The sequence below is a fragment of the Mobula hypostoma genome, chromosome 7 (genome assembly GCF_963921235.1).
Source record: "Mobula hypostoma chromosome 7, sMobHyp1.1, whole genome shotgun sequence".
In the NCBI taxonomy this organism is placed as follows: domain Eukaryota; kingdom Metazoa; phylum Chordata; class Chondrichthyes; order Myliobatiformes; family Myliobatidae; genus Mobula; species Mobula hypostoma.
Genome location: NC_086103.1, coordinates 59,070,850 through 59,093,270, shown reverse-complemented (window position 1 = coordinate 59,093,270; position 22,421 = coordinate 59,070,850). Strand labels below are relative to the sequence as shown.

Sequence of the window (22,421 nt, the reverse complement as noted above, 5' to 3'; positions counted from 1 at the left end):
TGCAACGACTCAGTCTAACACACCAACATCAGTGTGCTCGGCGCTGTCCCGATTCCGGTAAGTGATACTACAGTGTACATACATTATTTCTACTTTATATTGGCTGTGTATTTTTACGTGTTATTTGGTATGATTTGGCAGCTCCATAGCTTAAAGGTTACTGGAGAGCGCTTGCGCCGTGTTTCTGCCAACAGCGCTTTTGTGAGATTTTCTGCCGACGGCGCTTATGTGAGATTTTCGCTACGGAGAATAGTTCAGCAACGATTGTGGAAAAGTATTTCTACTTTACATAGGCTGTGTATTTATCATATCATTCCTGCTTTTACTATATGTTACTGTTATTTTAGGTTTTATGTGTTATTTGGCATGAGTTGGTAGGTTATTTTTGGGTCTGCGAACGCTCACAAAATTTTCCCATATAAATAAATGGTAATTGCTTCTTCACTTTACGACATTCGGTTTACGAACCGTTTCATAGGAACGCTCTACCTTCGGATGGCGGGGGAAACCTGTACTCAGTATACATAAAAGTTGCCGGTGAACGCAGCAGGCCAGGCAGCATCTCTAGGAAGAGGTGCAGTCGACGTTTCAGGCCAAGACCCTTCGTCAGGACTAACTGAAAGAAGAGTGAATAAGGGATATGAAAGTTGGAGGGGGAGGGGGAGATCCAAAATGATAGGAGAAGACAGGAGGGGGAGGGATGGAGCCAAGAGCTGGACAGGTGATAGGCAAAAGGGATACGAGAGGATCATGGGACAGGAGGTCCGGGAAGAAAGACAAGGCGGGGGGGGGACCCAGAGGATGGGCGAGGGGTATATTCAGAGGGACAGAGGGAGAAAAAGGAGAGTGAGAGAAAGAATGTGTGTATAAAGATAAGTAACAGATGGGGTACGAGGGGGAGGTGGGGCATTAGCGGAAGTTAGAGAAGTCGATGTTCATGCCATCAGGTTGGAGGCTACCCAGACGGAATATAAGGTGTTGTTCCTCCAACCTGAGTATGGATTCATCTTTACAGTAGAGGAGTCCTGATCTCTTACTCACTCTTCCTTCAGTTAGTCCTGACGAAGGGTCTCGGCCTGAAACTTCGACTGCACCTGTTCCTAGAGATGCTGCCTGGCCTGCTGCGTTCACCAGCAACTTTTATGTACTCTGTCCGCCAGAGAAAGCAGGATCTCCCAGTGGCCACACATTTTAATTCCACATCCCATTCCCATTCTGACATGTCTATCCACGGCCTCCTCTACTGTAAAGATGAAGCCACACTCAGGTTGGAGGAACAACACCTTATATTCCATCTGGGTAGCCTCCAACCTGATGGCATGAACATTGACTTCTCTAACTTCCGCTAATGCCCCACCTCTCCCTCGTACCCCATCTGTTACTTATTTTTATACACACATTCTTTCTCTCACTCTCCTTTTTCTCCCTCTGTCCCTCTGAATATACCCCTTGCCCATCTTCTGGGTCCCCCCCCCCTTGTCTTTCTTCCCGGACCTCCTGTCCCATGACCCTCTCGTATCCCTTTTGCCTATCACCTGTCGAGCTCTTGGCTCCATTCCTCCCCCTCCTGTCTTCTCCTATCATTTTGGATCTCCCCCTCCCCCTCTCAAATCCCTTCCTCACTCTTCCTTCAGTTAGTCCTGACGAAGGGTCTCGGCCTGAAATGTCGACTGCACCTCTTCCTACAGATGCTGCCTAGCCTGCTGTGTTCACCAGCAACTTTTATGTGTGTTGCTTGAATTTCCAGCATCTGTAGAATTCCTGTTGTCTGTACTCAGTATATTCCATTTTTATTCCAAAACTGCCTTTGTTATCATCACTATTGAAAGATAAACCTCTGCCTTTATTCTAATGAAACAGAAAGAGCTCTTTTCTTAGAAAAGTAGGGATAAAATATGATGTAAGTTTATATAAAGATTGAATGTGACTCTTGGAAATTAAACAAAATCTATACAGAAGAAACTACAAAGGTATGAGGAAAGAGTCGGATTAAAAAACCTCATTAATAATATGAAAGTAAATGAACAATGGGAACACACTTCAAGTAGTCTGGAACAAATATATTTTCCTTAAAGGCACAAAAACTTTACAGTAAAAGTGGTCCAGCTGGCTAACAAAAGTTAAGTAAAGTTTTGAATCAATGGAAAAAGCTTACAATGTTTCATAAAAAAACGTGAGTTTTGACTATTTTCAGATTTTGGCGAGGACCAAGATATTAATAAGAAAATGGGAAGTAAAATATAAGAATATCGAAGTGAGAAATATAAAAATAGACAGAAGTAGTAAACAAAAACAGATCAGCAATTAATGCAAATCTCTTCCAGAATTAAATGGAAGTTAGTATATTGAGGAATAAGAAAACGTAAGTGAACTGGAACAAATAGATTGTGTCTCTTTCCATAGAAGACACAGAAAATCACTCAGAGAAATTGGAGAACAGCTCAGTGTGATCGAGGAGCTGACTGAAGTTAACAGTAGCAAATAAGAAAGTATTCGAAAAATTAATTGGACGGAAAAAATGATAAATCCCCAGGACCCAATGACCAGCAACCCAAAGTTCTGAAAAAGGTGGCTATACAAATAGTACTTGTACAGCCTAGTATCTGTCAAAATTCTATAGATTTTAGAATGTTTCTCGCAAACTGAAGGTGACAAATGCAACCCCACCACTTAAGAAAAAAGGCAGATGGAAAACAGGGGACTACAAGCAATTGGCCTAAAATCATTTGTGAGAAAAATTGATTAAACAAGCAGGAGGTATTGAGAAAATAATAATAGAATCGCGCAAAGTCAACGCTGTCTTGTGAAAATTAAATTATGCTTGACAAATCTATGGGTTGTTTTTGAGATTGCATGGTACATGGGCACCACAGCAGCATAGGAGTTTGTGCAACGCTCTTACAGCTTGGGGTGTCAGAGTCAGGGGTTCAATTCCAAATCATCTGTAAGAAGGTTGCATATGCTTCCCATGAGCGCATGGATCCTCTGGGTGATCCAGTTTCCTCCCGCAATCCAAAGGCGGACCTGTTAGTAGACCAATTGGTCATTGTAAATTGTCTAGTGATTAGGCTAGGGTTGAATAGGTGGGCAGTGCGACTCGTGCCGGAAGGGCCTGTTCTGCACTGTACCTCAGAATAATTATAATAAATAAATAAAGTGCCAAACAAGAGGTTAGAAAACAGAATTGAAGTGGATAGTGGTGATATAATGACATAGACTAAAGATGAGATGACTCCAGGCAAAATGTATGAATGGGTTATTCTGGGTAGTAAGGTTGTGGGTGGTTGACAGCGCAGAGATTGGTACTGGACTCCCAGCTGTTAACAATCTATATTAGTCACTAGCTTCAAGAGATTAACTGTAATAAATCCAAGTTTTCCTATGTAACAAAACTCGGTAGGAATGTGGGTTGTGAAGAGGATACAGAAGGAAGATAGACATGCTGTGTGAGTGGGCAAAAGAATATGATGCGGAAAAAATGAAGCCACCTGAAAATATTTTTAAATGTGAAGCATTTTTTAAGTAGAGACACTGTACTGCAGACTCTTTACTCTGAAGCAAAAGAAAAACGAAAGAAAAAACCGGAGGAATTCAATGGACCAGGTTGCAACTGTGAAGGTAGAAGGATGGTCAACATTTCAGTGTCTAGGCAATTCATCAAGACTGAAGGTGCAGAGAGAAGTAAACCAGCATAAAGGAGTGAGAGGGAAGGGTGAGACCAGAGCTGGTAGGCCAAATGTGGAACTGAGTGAAGATGATGATAGGTAGATGAAGCCAGGGGAGGAGAGGTGTGAAGTTGGGAGACAACAACTGGTGGGTGAAAGGTGGAGAAAGGTAAGGAGACAGAAAGAGAGGAAGGGGGCAGATGGAGCCAAATTAGGAGAGGATGGACGTAGCGCCAATCAGAAGGAGAAAGGAACACAAGGATGCAGGTTAACCAAAACTGGTAAATTCAATGTTCATACTATTGGCTATAAACCCCACAGGGAACACAAGATATTGCTCTTCTTGTTTGCTTTTGACTTCTCTCTCTGCCCATGGAGAAAGATGAGGAACAATAGACTAGTGTGGGAATGGGCGGAGGAGTTGAAATAGCATGTAACCGGGAGCTCAAGATAGCCACTGTGTTCTCAAAACAGTCACTTATCTACGCTTAGTCTTGTTGATGCAGAGGATGAAACATTGAGAGCACCAAATGCAGTAGACAAGGTGGAAAGAGGTGCAAGCAAATCTTTACCTGACCTGGAAGGGCTGTTTATGTCAAGGAATAGTGGTGAATGAGAAGGCGTAGGGACAAATGTACCTTCTACAACCTTAGACAAGTGAGTATCGGTGGAAATGGATGAGCAAACTTTCATAGGGACTTGCTGCATCAAGTAGATATTGTGACATCAAGGAGACCAAGGGATAAGTACAGGAAATGGTGCTGAGGCAAATATTATCCTTGATCTAACTGAATAGTAGTCCAGATGCAGGATTGAATTCCATTCCTGTATTTCTTTATGATGTTCTTTATATATTGACAGGCTATTCAAAACCTGGAGCATATTTTTACTTTAAGGATAATTGAAATCTTGAAGTATTGGATTACACGAAAATTTTAAGAGTGAGATTGCCACAATTTTTCCATTAAGGGATTAAAGGATTCGGATCAAACACAAAGTATGGAGTTCGGAACACGATCAAAGAACTGGTTACTCTCACCATGCTTCTCTACAACATTGGTACAATTAAGCTGCTTAACATTTATGAAGCAAGTTATTTAAGGTTGAGGTGTTTGAACAGATTTATGCACATTACCTCCTTTGTGACAAGTTGCTGACTTTATACTTGACTGGACCACAGAGTAAACGCAGCATAATTCTACAGATGGAAAGCAGAAAACTGGTGCCAGCTTACGTGTGTGAAACACAACATCTTGATTGTAATTTACATTTTGCACAGACTTCAAAGCACTTTCATATCTTAAACTAAATGTTAAAAATAAGAAATATATCATAATAGTGTCAAACAGAAAGGGAAATATTTATGGATGAGTTTTAAATACAGTGTGGCTTGAAATATTGACCCATTTTTGCTCAACACATCCCAAAAAAAAACAGCGAAGTAGGTTAAACAATGGATTTTAATCTCAAAGGTCTGTCTAAAGTCTAAAGTATCAGCAATAGCAATTGCATATAACTGCAGGTAATAAAGAGTTACATATGAAATAATTTCATTCCAGTTGGTCAATGGCATATTTCTACTATCATTAATTACCCTTTAAATGTCTCATGGTATTAGTAAGATACAGGATGCCAATCAAACCAGCAGCTTGTCCTGCCTGGTGCAAAGCTTTTAAAATATTTTTGAATTGCACTTTTCTCTACAAATGGAGAGTATTTCATACGCTCCTCACTTGGAGATGGCAGAAAGAGTTCAACGAGTCAGGAGGAATGTCACTTACCGCAGCATAGTCAGCTGACCTGCTCTACTGCCTTAGTATTTATGCAGCTGGTCCAGTTAAACTTTGGGACAATAATGACAACCCAGGATTTTAACAGTGGAGAACTCGACAAGTGCAATGCATTAATTTTCAGGGGTATGCAGTTAGATTCTCCCCATTAGAGATGATCATTGCCTGGAACATAAGCCACAAAGTACTCCTCCATGACCGCATGTTGTCTCGGTCTTAAAGCACACAAGCATGCACAACTTTATTTATTGAATATTCTGCAATTCTTCAGTGAATTCATGATGGAAGCAAGCTCACTGAATAAGCAGCTGAAGACTGCAGTGTCTACGACAGCTGCTACCACATGCTAAGGCTGGGATGATTCACCTCAAATAACCATAGTTATCTTTCTCTGTGTAAGGTATGACTCCAGTCAATGGAGCATCTACTCTTTCATGCCCACTTACTTCAGTTTTACCAGTTGCCACACTCCAATCAAAAGCTGCCTCAATGCCAAGTCACTCTGACCACTCTATGGGAATTCAGCTCTTTGGTCCATCTCTCAGCATACTGGAAGGAAGAATCTTAGAACAGCTAGCATGTTTTTAGTGAATGCATCAGAAACAAACAAACAAAAGCAGGTACAATAATATTGTCATGTTTTCCAAAATTCTGAATTTTGTAGGGAGTAAACATTACTTCGTGAAAACCATGGTAACAAATTTTTACAATATCAATACAGGTGTCCCCTGCTTTTCGAACGTTCGCTTTACGAAACTTCACTGTTACAAAAGACCTACGTTAGTACACTGTTTTCGCTTTCAGAAGGTGTTTTCACTGTTACAAAAGAAATCAGCGCGCGATAAAAGGCAGCGCACGCCCCGAGCAGCCACTCTCCCCCGGATTCGGAACTGCATTCTCGCCGGCATTGCTTAAACACGTGCCTGTGAGCAGTCGTTAGCAAGATGAGTTCTATGGTATCGGAAAAGCCTAAAAGAGCTCGTAAGGGTGTTACGCTTAGCGTAAAACTAGACATAATTAAGCATTTTGATCGTGGTGAACGAAGTAAGGACAAAGTGAGTTTGGCTTGTGGAAGCGGACGAACATGATGTTGAAGAGGTTTTGGCATCCCATGACCAAGATCTGATAGATGAAGAGCTGATGCAATTGGAAGAAAAAAGGATAACAATCGAAACCGAATGAGTAATGATAAAGTACGACTTTAATTTTGAAAGGGTACGTCAGTTTAGGTGATATTTGCAGGATGGTTTGAGTCCTTACAAAGAACTGTGTGATAGAAAAATGCGTGAGGCTCAACAGTCAAGCAAGCCTTCCATAACAGCCACAGCAGACAACGAACCTCGACCTTCGGCATCAAGGCGGGCAGAGATAGAAGATGACCTGCCTGCTCTAATGGAAACAGACGATGACGAGATGACACCCCAGTGCCACACCACCCCAACCCCCAGGCCACGGACAGATACCGATTCGCGGAGAATGCAACGGTAGCCGGGAGGCACACAGAACATCTTTAGGAAAAAAGCTGAAATAAACATGCTAATTAATTAGGTGCTGCCGACACGTAATTGTCGGCCCAGATCAGAGACGACGCAGTCGGAAATTGGCACTGATCTGGGCCGACAATTATGTGCCGGGCGGCACCTAATTAATTAGCATGTTTATTTCAGCTTTCTTCTTTGATGTGCGGTGTGCCTCCCGGCTACCGCTGCACCCCTGCACGCTTCGCGGCAATGTATCGCTCGGCGGCCTGGCGGGTGGGGGCCACTGCACCACCCAAACTCCGACTCAGCCTAACACACCATCATCAGTGTGCTCGGCGCTGTCTTCCCGATTCCGGTAAGTGATACTACACTGTACATACATTATTTCTACTTTATACAGGCTGTGTATTTTTACGTGTTATTTGGTATGATTTGGCAGCTTCATAGTTTAAAGGTTACTGGAGAGCGCGTTTATGCCAACAGCGGTTGCGTGAGATTTTCGCTACGGAGGACAGTTCAGTAATGATTGTGGAAAAGTATTTCTACTTTATATAGGCTGTGTATTTATCATATCATTCCTGCTCTTACTATATGTTACTGTTATTTTAGGTTTTATGTGTTATTTGGGCCGATTTGGTAGGTTATTTTTGGGTCTGCGAATGCTCACAAAATTTTCCCATAAAGATAAATGGGAATTGCTTCTTCGCTTTATGGCATTTCGGCTTATGAACCATTTCATAGGAACGCTCTACATTCAGACGGCGGGGGAAACCTATAGTACAATGAAAGCTTACCAAACACTAAAGTATGCGACAGTGCAACATTCTGTCAGTTATAACCAGATAGAAGCTGATAAGATGAAACAATTGTAGTGACAACTAACATTTTATTATTAAATAATCTTAAGAATGACATGAAATTTACATAAATTAAAATTATACCTCAGGCTTCTGAACAATAATTCACAGATGATACTTGGAATGCAGCATCACTGTTACACCAACAAATACAATATTTTACTTAAAATTGAACTCAATTTTTGTAGCATTTGTTCCTGGCCCTTAGACAATTTTAACACATCTTCAGTCACTATCCGTCCTTTAAAATATCCTAGACTGAATGTTAACTGTAATAATTCTCACATCTGTGTATCACAATAGTGCTTTCCACAGCATTGTTTAAAAATACACAGGAGTAGGTGTTTGTATCTCACATACAGATTTGGTCATGGAGCCCAGTACTTGAAAGTAGATAGTTATTTTTAAAAACTTGAGCAAAACCAAAATCCTAAGAATTTTTTTCTAAAACAATTCAGATATGAGCAAACTATTCTTCATTGCTTGAAGAAATGAAGGAGCAACAGTTCATTTTTAGCCACTTGAGTTAAAACAAACAAGTCATATGGGTCCGAGCTATGCCTGCCTTTTTGTTGGCTTTGTGGAACAATCTATATTCCAAACCTATTCTGGTATCTGTCCCCCACTTTTCCTTCGTTACATAAACGACTGCATTGGCGCTGCTTCCTGCACGCATGCTGAACTCGTTGACTTCATTAACTTTGCCTCTAACTTTCACCCTGCCCTCAAGTTTACCTGGTCCATTTCCGACACCTCCCTCCCCTTTCGAGATCTTTCTGTCTCTATCTCTGGAGACAGCTTATCTACTGATGTCTACTATAAGCCTACGGACTCTCACAGCTATCTGGACTATTCCTCTTCTCACCCTGTCTCTCGCAAAAATGCCATCCCCTTCTCGCAATTCCTCCATCTCCGCCACATCTGCTCTCAGGATGAGGCTTTTCATTCCAGGACGAGGGAGATGTCCTCCTTTTTTAAAAAAAGGGGCTTCCCTTCCTCCATCATCAATTCTGCTCTCAAACGCATCTCCCCCTTTTCACGCACATCTGCTCTCACTCCATCCTCCCGCCACCCCACTAGGAATAGGGTTCCCCTGGTCCTCACTTACCACCCCACCAGCCTCCGGGTCCAACATATTATTCTCCGTAACTTCCGCCACCTCCAATGGGATCCCACCACTAAGCACATCTTTCCCTCCCCCCTCTGCTTTCTGCAGGGATCGCTCCCTACGCGACTCCCTTGTCCATTCGTCCCCCCCATCCCTCCCCACTGATCTCCCTCCTGGCACTTATCCTTGTAAGCAGAACAAGTGCTACACATGCCCTTACACTTCCTCCCTTACCACCATTCAGGGCCCCAGACAGTCCTTCCAGATGAGGCAACTCTTCACCTGGTGTGATATACTGCATCCGGTGCTCCTGATGTGGCCTTCTATATATTGGCGATACCCGACGCAGACTGGGAGGTCGTTTTGCTGAACACCTATGCTCTGTCCGCCAGAGAAAGCAGGATCTCCGAGTGGCCACACATTTTAATTCCACATCCCATTCTCATTCTGATATGTCTGTCCATGGCCTCCTCTAATGTAAAGATGAAGCCACACTCAGGTTGGAGGAACACCTTATATTCCGTCTGGGTAGCCTCCAACCTGATGGCATGAACATTGACTTCTCTAACTTCTGCTAATGCCCCACCTCCCCCTCGTACCCCATCCATTATTTATTTATATATACACATTCCTTCTCTCTCTCTCTCTCCCCTTTTTCTTCCTCTGTCCCTCTGAATATACCCCTTGCCCATCCTCTGGGTTTTCCCCCCCTCCCCCCTTTCTTTCTCCCTGGGCCTCCTGTCCCATGATCCCCTCATATCCCTTTTGCCAATCGTCCAGCTCTTGGCTCCATCCCTCCCCCTCCTGTCTTCTCCTATCATTTTGGATCTCCCCCTCCCTCTCCCACTTTCAAATCTCTTACTAGCTCTTCCTTCGGTTAGTCCTGACGAGAGGTCTCGGCCCGAAACGTTGACTGTACCTCTTGCTGCCTGGCCTGCTGCATTCACCAGCAATTTTGATGTGTGTTGATTAAATCTTCCTCGCGACCCGCTCCCTTCCTTACCGGGCGCCCATATATACGCAGCATGCAGCTGGAAATGTAACCAAAACCTGAGGAGCAGCCCCTTCAGATATTCCATCAGCAGCTGCAACCTCATATACTTCATATATGCATGATATATGGAGTCCTCCCGGCCTGTCTATATTTCCTCACCTGACAATTTCCAAACCCTTTCCAAAAATGGTGAAAATGAGATGGTCAAGGCCAGAGAAATGAAAGCTATTGGGGAGACTGCACACATGAGACTATCAGTAGGCGGGAAGGGACTGAACCAACAGGAGTGAAGGTGCTCGAAGAAATATTCCCTCAATTTATTATGGGTCTCATTAATGTAGAGGAGGCCACATTGGGAGCACCAGATATAAGATGACCCTTAACAGATTTGCTGGTGAAGTATGCCTCTCTTGGAAGGACTGTTTGGGGCCCTGAATGGAGGTAAGGGCAGAGGTGAATGGGCAGGTGTACCACTTTGGCTGCTTGCAAGCATAAGTGCTTGGAGGGAGATTAGTGGGGAGGTACGAATGGGCAAGGGAATCACAGAGGGAGCGATCCCCGCAGAAAGCGGAGAATTGGGGAAGGTAAAGATGCGTTTGGTGGTTGGATCCCTTTGAAGATGGTGAAAGCTGCGGAGAATGATATGTTGGATATGGAGGCTGCTGGGGTGGTAGATATGGACAAAAAGAACTGTCACTATTGAGGCAGCAAGAAGAAGAGATGAGTGTGGATGTCTGGGAAATGGAGGAGGTGCAGGCTAGGGCAGTATCAATGGTGGTGGAAGGGAAACCCCATTCCTTGAATGAGGAGGGCGTCTCTGATCTCTTGGAAACAGATGAAGTGGAGATAAAGAAACTGAGAAAAGGAATAGCACTTTTACAGGAGACAGGGAAGATGTACATTCAAGATAGCCATGCGAATCGGTAAGTTTATAAACACTGTTGGTCAACAGTTTGCCTCCAAAGATGGAGACAGAGAGATCGAGGAAGGGGAGGGAGATGTTAGAAATGGACCAAGTAAATTTAAGAGCAGAGTTTAACTTGAAGGCAAAGTTGATGAAAGCAATGAGCTTAGCATGAGTGCATGAAACCGCAGCAAATCAGTAGTCAATGCAGTGGAGGAAGAGTTGGGGAGCATTACTAGGGAAGGTTAGGAACATAGATTGTTCTAGGTAGCCAATGGATAGGCTGGCATAGCTGGGACCATGCAGGTGCCCATGGCAACCCCTTGAGTCTGGAGAAAGTGGGAAAGGTTGAAGGAGAAATTGTTGAGGGTGAGGATCAGTTCTGCGTTTCAGAGGAGAGTGGTGGTGGAGGGGATCTGTTTGGTTCTTTTATTGAAAAAGAAGCAGAGAGCTTTGAGGCCTTCTTGATGGGGGATAAAAGTGTATAGGGACTGAACATCCATGGTGAAAATGAGATAGCCAAGGCCAGGGAATTGAGAGCTATTGAGGAGACAGTGAGCCTGAAAAGTGTCACAGATGTAGGTGGGAAGGGGCTGAACCAATGGGGATAGAATGGATTTGAGGTGCGAGGACATGGGTTCAGTGGGGCAAGAGCAGGCAGAGTCAATGAACCTACCTGGACAGTCAGGCTTGTGGATCTTGGGTAGGAAGTAGAAACAAGCAGTACGGGGTAAGGGAACTATGATGGCAGTGATGGGAGTTCTCTGGAGTTGATCAGGTCAGTGATGGTAACAGAGACAGTTTTCTAATGGTCCAAAATGGTGTCCTCTTCCAGGGTTAGGTAGGAGGAGGTGTTTGAGAGTTGCTACCTGGCCTCAGCAAGACAGAGGGCAGTCTGCCACTAAAATAGTGGCCCCTTTGTCTGCGGGTTTGATAGTAGGCTTTGGATTGGTGCAGAGAGAGTGGAGAGCAATGCATTCAGAGAGCAACAAAGTTCGAGGAGGAGTGCAGAGAGCTGAAGTCGAGCCAGTTGATGGCTCATCAGCAGTTAGAGATGAAAAGGTCCAATGAAGGCAGAGAATCAGCGTGGGATATCCAAGAGGAGGAGGGCTGGAAATGGGAGAAGGGTTAGGCTTGTTAGGCTTGTTTTTATAGTTTTTAACATAAAAGTACATGTAGGGAGTTATACAAGGAAGTTTAAGCACTGTAAAAGGAAGTATGTTGAACAACAACCAAAAATGGAGACAAGCTAGACAAAGAATTTTCTGAGGATATCTAGGATTCCTTGGTCTGTCAGATCATATATGGAATAAGCATGAGCTCCAGCCAAGTATGCCACATTGTCAAACTGTTTACAGAACACTAATGCAACACAGCTGAGCACAAACTTCCAAACTAAAGGGGTTGTCAGTCACATGCTCATACCACAGCACCCACTGTACTGAATGCCAGAAGCAAACCCAACAAGAATGTTTTAATCTACAGATCCATTGTGAAATTAGTTAATGGGGATATGTGAATTGGTCCAACACAAATGATTCACTAGTTAACTCACACTATCACAGTCACTTCTGTAAGAAACCACAGGCCAATCTTATTCAAACCTGGTACAACAAATGATCTACATTCCTTTGATAGCAGCTTTTCAGGAGAAGAAAAGTTGAGTTCCCATTATTTTTGGAAAGTTGATTACATAAGCCAAATTATTTATATATTTCTTATAAAAGGCTGCAGTGCAGACTTTATAATCAAATGTTAAAAAATAAAAAAATTTCATTACTCAGACAGGTATCCTTGATCTTATTTTAAAAAATATGGACTTGGGGAAATATGATTGAAATGGAGTCCAGATTGGAATGCTATTGGTATATTCAAAGAGCTACACCTGAGAAAAATGTAATTTTATTCAAGAAGTGCCTAATAATGTAAATGAAAGACAATGTAACCTCCTGGACTTTTCTTGATCAGAGAAATATTTCTTAGCGTTTGTTCAATTAGGCTAGGTTTTTACCCCACTATTTCTACTTCTCTTTAACAACACGTGATTGGACGGGAAATGTTACACATGACGTTGTTCAAGATATTTAGGGCTGCAGGAAGTAAGTGCCTTCCCAGATTTTGTAGCTCATCAATGGAACTGGCTTTATCTCTTCTTCAGGAAAGCTACAGAGAGGGCTTCCAGGCCCTACTCTCATTTCTGGGGCCTCTGTATTTATCAAAACATGCCTGCGGTATTAAGAACTCCCAGAATTCTTGTTGTATTGTCATTACACTAACATGCACAAAGGGGACAAGTTCACTGGTAACTTCCTCTTCCCCAACTTCTGCCACTGACATTTGGTACTTTAAACATAAGACTTCAAAGAAAAGTTGATCTTTTCCTTCCACAAATAAGTCTTTACTGTTTCATTAAGGTTTACAGGAAGAGGGAGAAAAACACAGAGTTTCAATTAGTTATACTTTATCCTGCTCTTGTGTTACCACACAGAAAACAGTATTTTACATAATTGGCTTAGAATTCTTAGACTAAGAATTGCTCAAGCTTCTTAGGAATTGCATCAGCTACTACCATATGTGGAATCTTTTCTGAATAAACTTTTTTTAAATGAGATAAATTATGCATTACTCCAGTTTGTTTGAAGAATATCTGACAACATATAATAGACCATGATCTCTCTAACCTATGAAATATGTCTTTCAGTGTATTGATAAAGCTCTACGATAGTTTCAAACTGCATTTCACAACATTAACATTTTTAGTATTGCCTAAAGAATGTTAAAACTGAAGTGAAACATAGACATGTAGTTGTCCTTCTAAGAATTAAAATGTGACAATGGTATTTTGCAAAATATAACCTCATGACACATTATATTTCCAAATTAGTAAACTTGAGACAAGTGCAAGTCTTAGTGTACAATGGCTGCCTTCACCAAGAGAACTTTAGAAGGGCCACGTTAAAGCAAGAAATGAAAAGCACAAATTAACAAGCAGGGTGTCACTGTGTGTTCCCACACTTTGAACTAGCCACACTTTAAAGCAAATTACATTAAGTGGCTTGACATCCTTAAAATATTTAAAGAGTGAAGAGAGAATTGGCAAGGTTGTTGCTGGGACTTGGGTACTGGAGTTATTGGGAAAGGTTGAAGAGGCCAGAATTCTATTTCCTGGAGTGTACGACAATGAGGGAACCAATCACAAACAGGAGAAAACACGCAGATGCTGAAAATCCAAGCAACATGCACACAAAACGCTGGAGGAATTCAGCAGGCTAGGCAGCATTTATGGGAGAGTACAGTCGACGTTTCGGGCCTGGAAAAAATTCTGAGGAGTCAGAGTGAGAAGGTGGGCGGAGGGGAGGAAGATACACAAGGTGATAGGTGAAACTGTGGGGAGGTGTGAAGTGGAGTTGAGAAGTTGATTGGTGAAAGAGATACAGGGCTGGAGAAGGGGGGTTTTGATACTGAAAGGGGAAGATAGAAGGCCATGGAGATAAGGTGAAAGAGGGAAATGGGAATGGGGAATGGTGGTGGAGGGGGAGGGAACTGAATTACTGGAAGATCAAGAAATCGATGTTCAGGCCATCAACTTGGAGGCTACCCAGAAGGAATACAAGGTGTTGCTCCTCCAACCTGAGTGTGGCTTCATCGCGACAGTACAGGTGGCCATGGACTGACATGTTGGAATGAGAGTGGGAAGTGGAATTAAAATGAGGGGAGATTTGACAATGGTATACAAAATTATGAGGGGTATAGATAAGGTAAATGAATGCAGGTTTTTCTCCCCTCAGGTTCAGTGAGACTAAAAGTAGAGGTCATGGGTTTAGAGTGAAATATTTAACAGGAACCTTAGGGGAAACATCTTCACTTACAGGTGGTGCAATTGTGGAATGAGCTGCTAATGGATGTAATAGATACAGGTTCAATTGCAACACTTCTAGTTTGGATAGGTACACGGATGAGAGGGGTATTGAAGACTATGGTCTGGGTGCAGGTTGATAGGTCGATAGGTTGGCACAGACTAGATGGGCTGAAGGGCCTGTTTCTGTGCTGTGGTGCTCCATGATTCTAAAACAAGACTCTACAATTTATCAAAGTCCAATGTCACAGATTACTGCTTCAATGGCACAAAGTTATATACCTCATCAATGGTACTGCAACACCACTTCACCTGGGCTAAACCATGATACGTGTACTCAACATCACTATTAGATGCAAGCTGCTGTCTAAATAGAAACACACCATGTCACTTCCATTATCCTGCTGCACTGGCTCCTTGAGCAAACTGACAGAGATGTTTGGTTTTAGATTAGATGAAAGGCAGAATCCAGCATCGAAAGTCTTCAAAAATTCACCAAAACCATAGGACTGGAGGGAATATCAAATGACTGATATGACAAGCTCCTCATGGAGATAGTCATTTGCATTTTTTGGACTTCGAAGCAAAATTCAGCCATAATGAAAGTTGTAAATGATTTGATAAATAAATTAATTATTTTTCATTCCTTCTTTCGATCACTTTCATTTGCATTCTACAAATATGCCGGCAGGCCGGCAGTGGGGGTATTGGTTGTTTCTCTGAGGTGCATGTTTCTAAGCTTTCCTACTAAATACTACATCCATTATTATGGTAAAAATATTTTAATAATATGATAGATTAAAAAAAAAACCCTGCCACTCAAGACAAAAAGATAACCTTAAATATGCACAGGTAAAGAAAACAAGCAATTGTTTAACTGGAATGGGGGGTGCGGGGAAGAAAATCAAGTTTCAAAACATTTCTACAATTTTCTAATATGACCCAAGAATATAACATCTGATGATGACCACACCTGCCACGCCTTTTTAAACAGATTACATAATAAACCTTATGTATTACTACAAGTTCGAGACCCCCTACTGGTGGAGTATACAATAGATCCAGTTTTTGCTTTTTACACAAAGTAAGTAAGGCAAGCAGGGAACTTGCTAACTGTGGTGAAACAATTTCATTCTGCAGTAGTACCTGCTATAAAGTATGATATACATCTGTACTTCAGCTGAACCAAGTCCTTTAGCATTTTCTGTTTGCACTATTAGGATACAGGAAGTCACCTTTCAGCAGGACATAGCTGCTGCCTATTGATTCCTTGTGTCTTAACTAACCTGTAGTTAGTGTAATTTCATACAGATTCTACTAGCAATCTGATCAATACTTTGTATCACAAAGCAAGTGTCCTCAATGTGATGAAAGGTTACACCTACTGGTTGTCAGTGCAACTGCTAAGCCAAAGGATCATATAAATTTTACGGAGATGACAGTCAATGTCCTCATAATAAATTTACTCTTCATTGCAATGGTCACATAGCGCTCTCTAAGTACAAGTGTGAGTGAGAACTCCATCGTGATACACAATGTTGTACTAGGTTCCAGACACTTATTGCACCTGTGACTCCCACAGGACCTCTTCACCATCACACCCTCGTTTACAGGTATCACTGACCGCACGTTTCAGCGCAAACACTCTGTTCTTGAAGCTGTGAGTTTTCCACTCTGCTCCACCATGGATGTAAAAGAATGTGAGCTATCACATCCATGGACTCTCTTTTCAAACCATCTCTATCTTATTCAAACTTCCAACTGAAGCTTGTTTGTTCTCTCTTTACAACTGTAAACTCATATAATCTATTTGTTTCCCTATTTCCAGCCAAGGGTCCGGCATCTCCTGTAATATTAGAGACACTATTCAAGGATGAGTCTGTATCTTGTTCACATAACTCCAGCTTGAGAACATACAGAATAAAGGTATTTCTTTAGGGAGAATAGTGGTTTTAATAATGGAAAAGAACGATGAATCCAGATCTGTAAAAATCTCCATTGCAGCCCACTTCAAAAACAGAATCTAATTTCATTCACTCCTTTTAAGCTGATCTGTGTTAACATCAGTATTTAGACCAGGGCTTGCCAACCTGGGGTATACAGACCCCTTTGCTTAATAGTATTGGTCCTGGTATAAAAAAGGTTGGGAACCTCTGATTAGACATTTATATCTGGAGTTCCTTAGGCCATGGCAAGGTTTGATTTACTGTTACTTTTCTGTTTCCAAGCAAAGATCATACATGCAGAGGAATATGGTCACTTTTATAATTCATGAATGCAGCAGCAAAGCTTCATATTATTCCAAGCAGTGCAAGCTTCCAAGTGTAGAGACCTCACCCTCCAAGGGAAGAAGAAGAAGAATAGCCCTTAACTCGGCAGTGGAGTTATCGGGGCACCGTCATGACAGTGTTTCTGTAGCAAGCTATTCTTGTTTTTAATGAGGCCGAGTTGCTAGCTCGACGCTCAACCCGACTTGGATTCAAACTCGGGAACCTTCGCTCCGGAGTCCGGAGCTGATGTTATTGCGCCATCAAGCAGGACTCCAAGGGAAGAAACTCAGCAAATACAATGAAGAAAAGAAGGGGCTGTGATGTCTCGAATGATTTTTCTCATCACCCTTACCACTGTAAATTGGGTATCTGTCCTAACCTCAGAACTGTTGGATCATAGCCCCTCCCACAATCACTGTGTGTGGTATCAAAAGCAAAGCACTGAAGAGACTGTGTATGTGGAGAAAGGAGGAAATGTAAATACCCAGCAAGTCAGGAAGCAGATGAAAGCAGAGAAGCCCAATAACCTTTTCAAATTATTAGCTGTTTCTTTCTCCACTGATGATACCTGACATGATAACTCTAACATTTTCTGTGTGCATTCCTGCTTGCAGCAGTATTGGAGTTTAAGGCCACTGTTCAACCACGTCATGATAGCAAATGATGCAAGCTACTCACCTCTGAAGTCACAATCATCGGTCCTTTTTAATTATTTGGTACACAGAATAAAACTCAAGAGCTTTTAGATTAAAATTGTGTGCCTGTGAAAGTAGCAGCTTACAAACTAATCCACAATGTGACACTGTAAACCTGTGTTGAGGGAGGACATGTGGTAAGACTGGGCAGCTATGATATAGATGAGATGGTTGGGACTAAGGAATTGTAAACTGTTGCAATTATGGAAGGAGTCACAGATGTAAGTGGGAAATGTCCAGAAAAGGGGAGTGAAGCTCTGAGGACATAATTTCAGCCAGACAAGAAGAAGCAGAAAGAATGGATTTACCAGAGAAATCCTGTTTGAGAGAGATAGAAACAGGCTGTGCACAATTGGGCCACTATTAGTTATGGGCTATGAAAGAGAGATTTGTAATAGTCCATGAGAAAGAGGCTTGATTTTGGTTGGGGAGTGATATCAATAAAGAAACTGATTAATTCTGCCAAAGCTCTGTTCAGGCCAAGTTTTACATCACATTACATTGGCCATTGTTAATGTAGAATACTGTAAGTCCAGTTCACTGATTTACTGGTGGACGGCAGGGGAGCTATGCAGCCCCAGTCACAGCAAGGACTAGGCCTCAAGCCACAGTGTTGCCTGTTTACAGCCGCGCAGGAGAGAGGCATTGGAGTCTGTGCACTCCACCAGAGGCTGTATGGTGCAGCATCCAAGCCGGAGTCAGTGCTGCCCCCCAGTGTTCACTCAGCAGAGGACAAGATGTTTGACTGCAGAGTGCTGCAACATTCATGGACTCAGGGTCTTGGACCATATTTTTTAGTGAGACTGTATTTTACTGATATCTTAGATGTGCTATATGTTCCTTGCACTATGTGTGTCTGAATGACAGTTGGTACAGTGTTTTGCACCTTGGCCCCAGTGTAACGCTGTTTCGTTTGGCTGTATTCATGGGAAATCATGTACGGTTGAATGACAATTAAACTTGAACTTGGTACCTCAAGGTATTTCCCACAGGTTCACTCAAACATCAACACTGAAAGATTCTTTTTGAGAATTTCAGGCTTGTCATTACTAATGGATATTTCTTGGGTTATGAGAAGTTGTTTACGAATATGGAAGGAGCCAAGACTCTTCTTTCCACTTCAGCAGATTTAAAGATCACCAAAGATAATATATTTCCTATTGAAGAGTCTTACTAATAAAATATTTTTTTCTTTTTTTATTTCAAAGCTAAACGCTATCCTCTATTTCACCAATGCCAAACAGAAAAGCGTAATTTTCCAATCTTTTCCATCCAAGCACATTCTTTAAATTGAACTTGCCCAACCTGCTTTGTTACTGTGGCCACACATCATGTGTATATTAGCGTGATTGTTTCAAGACTTCAAATCCTGCCGTTGCTTTTCTCAGCTGCTGCTACAATCCCGATGCAGCCTCATCCAAATATAACTGTAACACTAGATGGCAGTGTCAAGGGTCACACTGAGGTGACCCATTAAAAAGCTTTCGCAAACCTTCTCGTAATACTGTATAATAATTGTTTCGGACCACAGCTTGTAAAGTTAAAACATGCCAAAACAATTTCATATTATGGGAATGCAGTTCTTTGCCTTCATTTCGCAAAGAGCGTTGCTGTTTCGCAGGACCCATAAAAACTGCAAGCACAAGTTTGCCTGACTATAGTCAAGCGCGATCACCTGGCATTGCCGTACATAGTTACATCCTACAATCAAAATAAGAGGTTTGCTTTCATCTCACTGGAAAGTACGCGTTATATGGCCACACTACTTGAGATGCGCAGCGTGTGGTGCCAGAAATGCAGTGGCATCGGGTTCATTCTCAGCTCCCAGTAGTAAAGCAGAGACGTCAGCACTCGTCGGTGCAGCAAGCTCTCATGTGACACTATCAAACTGTTTCATAACCAGTGCTCGCATTCCTTACGCAATGTACATTATCGGCAGTTACAGTTTTAATGATATGAAACGATATACTACACATGATTAGCATATCTTAATTTCTTGCAGTAGCTAGGTAAATGTTTTCGATTAAAACATAAATAAAAACTCCCTTGCGTAAACATTTACATCATTTTTTTTAAAAAATACGCATTTAAGAAACTAAGTTGCTGCTAGGTACGTTATGCAACATGCTGAGAATGGGAAAGTACGGTTTGTGTGCCTGATATGAAACCCCGTTGATGTTCACAGTACGGCACTTAAAGAAAACGATGCGAGTTTGGACAGAAAAAGAGACATGTCACCAATTGTAAAGTGGCTGCAACCCGAGTTTGCTGCTGTATCCCATCTTCTTAAGATCCAATCATAAATGTTGTGTAAGAAATATACCGAGTTACGCAACCACACTGCTAAATCAATCTGATCCACTGTTTTGAAACAATTGTGAAAATAATACACGAGGGTCCAATTAACCACAAAGAGGAAACACAAGATATATTGTTAATTTCCCCCTTTCTACTTGACTTTAGTATGGCTTTGATCGGCAGATTTTTTAAAGGCATGAAGTAGTTGTTGATTTTGCCCTGGTGCCCGTACTGCACACGCATCTTGGTACAAATCAGTGCCCCACCGAAAGAAGAATATGAGCTATTTCTTATAACTTTGAGCACCCACGTGTGCGGAATGAATGAAGGAAGGAAGCGAGCTCGTGCAGTGACACTTGCAACAATGTAACAATAAATGTAGCAAACGGCGCCCCGGCAGCGCTCGGCGGTCGTTCGCGCGAGCCGGTGGAGTTCCGAGCGCCAGCTCCACGTGAAGCCGGTGCTCCGCTCGCCGCCGCTACATACACATGACTTTCCAGAGACCGGCAATGCACAAGCTGCGGCTCGAGCATCGGCATCCGCACGAAGGAGCAGCGCTGCCATCTAGCTTGTGAGCGAAGGTGCGTGGCCAAGCATGTAGCCGGCTGAGCGTGGCTCCTTACCTGAGACTCTGCGTTTTCTGTCAGATAATTGAAGACGAATGAGGAGAAGTCTTCATCTATGAGCGAGCAATCCGCCATCTTCCCGCGCTGTGTGACACAGTTGCTGCGATCCTCACTTCGCCGGCAGATCGGGCTCACCGCTGCCCCTGGCCATGGTGGGTGGACGGTAGCGGTACTGCAAGCCCTGCTCGCGTAAACGCAACACTGCGCTGGGGGAGGTGGTCCCTACTTAGCAGGCTGGGATTCGTTGGTGCTGGTTTCCTAAAAAGCAAAGTAGTTTATTACCGGATGGAAGTGAACAGTTGTTTTCTCTGATATCGCGAATCAGGGTCGCGTTCTACGGCTGAAAGTACAAGAGTATTCTAACTGTCACACTAGTGAACACTTTATGTTCTCGGATTATCAAGTGAAGATAATACATACATCAGTAGGTGTCTCCCTTTAAAGTACGAGCAACAGTTCAAAATAAAGAAAACGGATAGCTTTTTTTAACTGAACAGGAAATAAGATAAAGAAAATTGTGGAGGGAGAATTAAATATTATTTTAAAGTTCTGTTATTGCTTTAAAGCAAATGGAGCAAAAGCAAAAATCTTTTTCTTAAGCAATCGCTCGAGATGAAATAAGGATTTAAACACTGCATATTATTTTTTCGTAATCACCTCCTTTTCGGGTCACTTGATCTTTAAAAGGGCAGTGCAAGACTTCTGATTATAGGGTAATAGATAAATCTGGTATCCAAAAGTTTAATTAAAATACTCTTTCAGAAAACGAAAGGACTTTGGTTGTTGGGCACCCTGTAGACAATGCAGACATCTCATTGGCTTCAAATGACAAGAAAAGATGAATGATCCTATTTAAAATTAAATAGGTAAAACTGATTAAGTTAACATCACTGTGGCAAAATATAAACTGTTCCATAAAGAACGTACTCAATTAGAATTTCAACCTTTAGACATGTTGAAAATTATTTTAAAGAGCAATTTAAGCTGACGTTAGATGCACGCAATACAAAATTCCGTTTGACTGAAGGTTCAGAATTTGTGTGTTGATGGTCAGAGATAAACTATATATCCGAAATTATAGGCCAGTAATGGTAGATCCCTTCAGATGTGGATGTTGAAATAAAATGCTGTTAAATACTCAGAACAGGCACAAACTTTGGAGTAGAGACAGTGTTAACATTTCAAATCTGTGGCCTTTCATCAGCATACTATAAAAGGTCTGAATTATAGTTTTAAAAAAACTGCCAATCTAGAGTAATAACAGACAATTTCTCTCTACATACATAGTTGAACATTTAGAGAATTTTGTGTTTCTACTTTGGGTGTATACTTTGTAAGGGCTATCATATAATAGCAAACACATTTTGGAGATAACCAAAATACCTATTTTGCATGGAGGAGGGTGTGTTGATCAACTTGTTATTCAACAAACATAAACACACCTTTTGCACACAAAGGCAAGCTATATTTCAGACTTCCAAAGAATACAATTGGAAAATATGGTGAAATGGGTGTGGAAGAAACTGCTATCTGGACACTTCCGTTTTCGTTATTTTAAGTTACTTAATAAATTATCTCACACTCTATCTTAGACAGAGCCTTTGTGGGTTTTGAAGTGACTCATGAGTCCTACATAGTATCTGCTACAGATGATAGAGGTGATGCTAGACTGGAAGAATAAGTGGATTTTTTAATGGATTTCTGTGTGATTCTTCCATTGTTTGTACTTTCCCTCAATGACTATTGTCCAGTAGCACTTATATCCACAGTAATGACGTGTTTGAGAGGTTGGTGATAAAATATACCAACTCCTGCCTGAGAAGTGACTTGGATCTGTTCCTATGTGCCTACTGGCGCAAAAGGTCCACAGTGGATGT

The 22,421-nt window shown here is 42.0% G+C and overlaps 1 protein-coding gene across 2 annotated transcripts in view; it reads right to left on the bottom strand.

Moving 5' to 3' along the window:
• LOC134349338 (peroxisome proliferator-activated receptor gamma coactivator 1-alpha-like) overlaps positions 1 to 20,717 on the bottom strand; it is a 176,403-nt gene extending 155,686 nt beyond the window's left edge. Inside the window, exon 1 of one of the 2 annotated variants that reach the window (XM_063053493.1) lies at positions 20,542 to 20,717. In XM_063053493.1, coding sequence (XP_062909563.1) covers positions 20,542 to 20,619 — 78 coding nt within the window. In that variant the 5' untranslated portion in view covers positions 20,620 to 20,717. The remainder of the gene's footprint in view (positions 1 to 20,541) is intronic. The other variant, XM_063053494.1, reaches the window with a different exon arrangement.
• Positions 20,718 to 22,421: the final 1,704 nt, after the last annotated feature.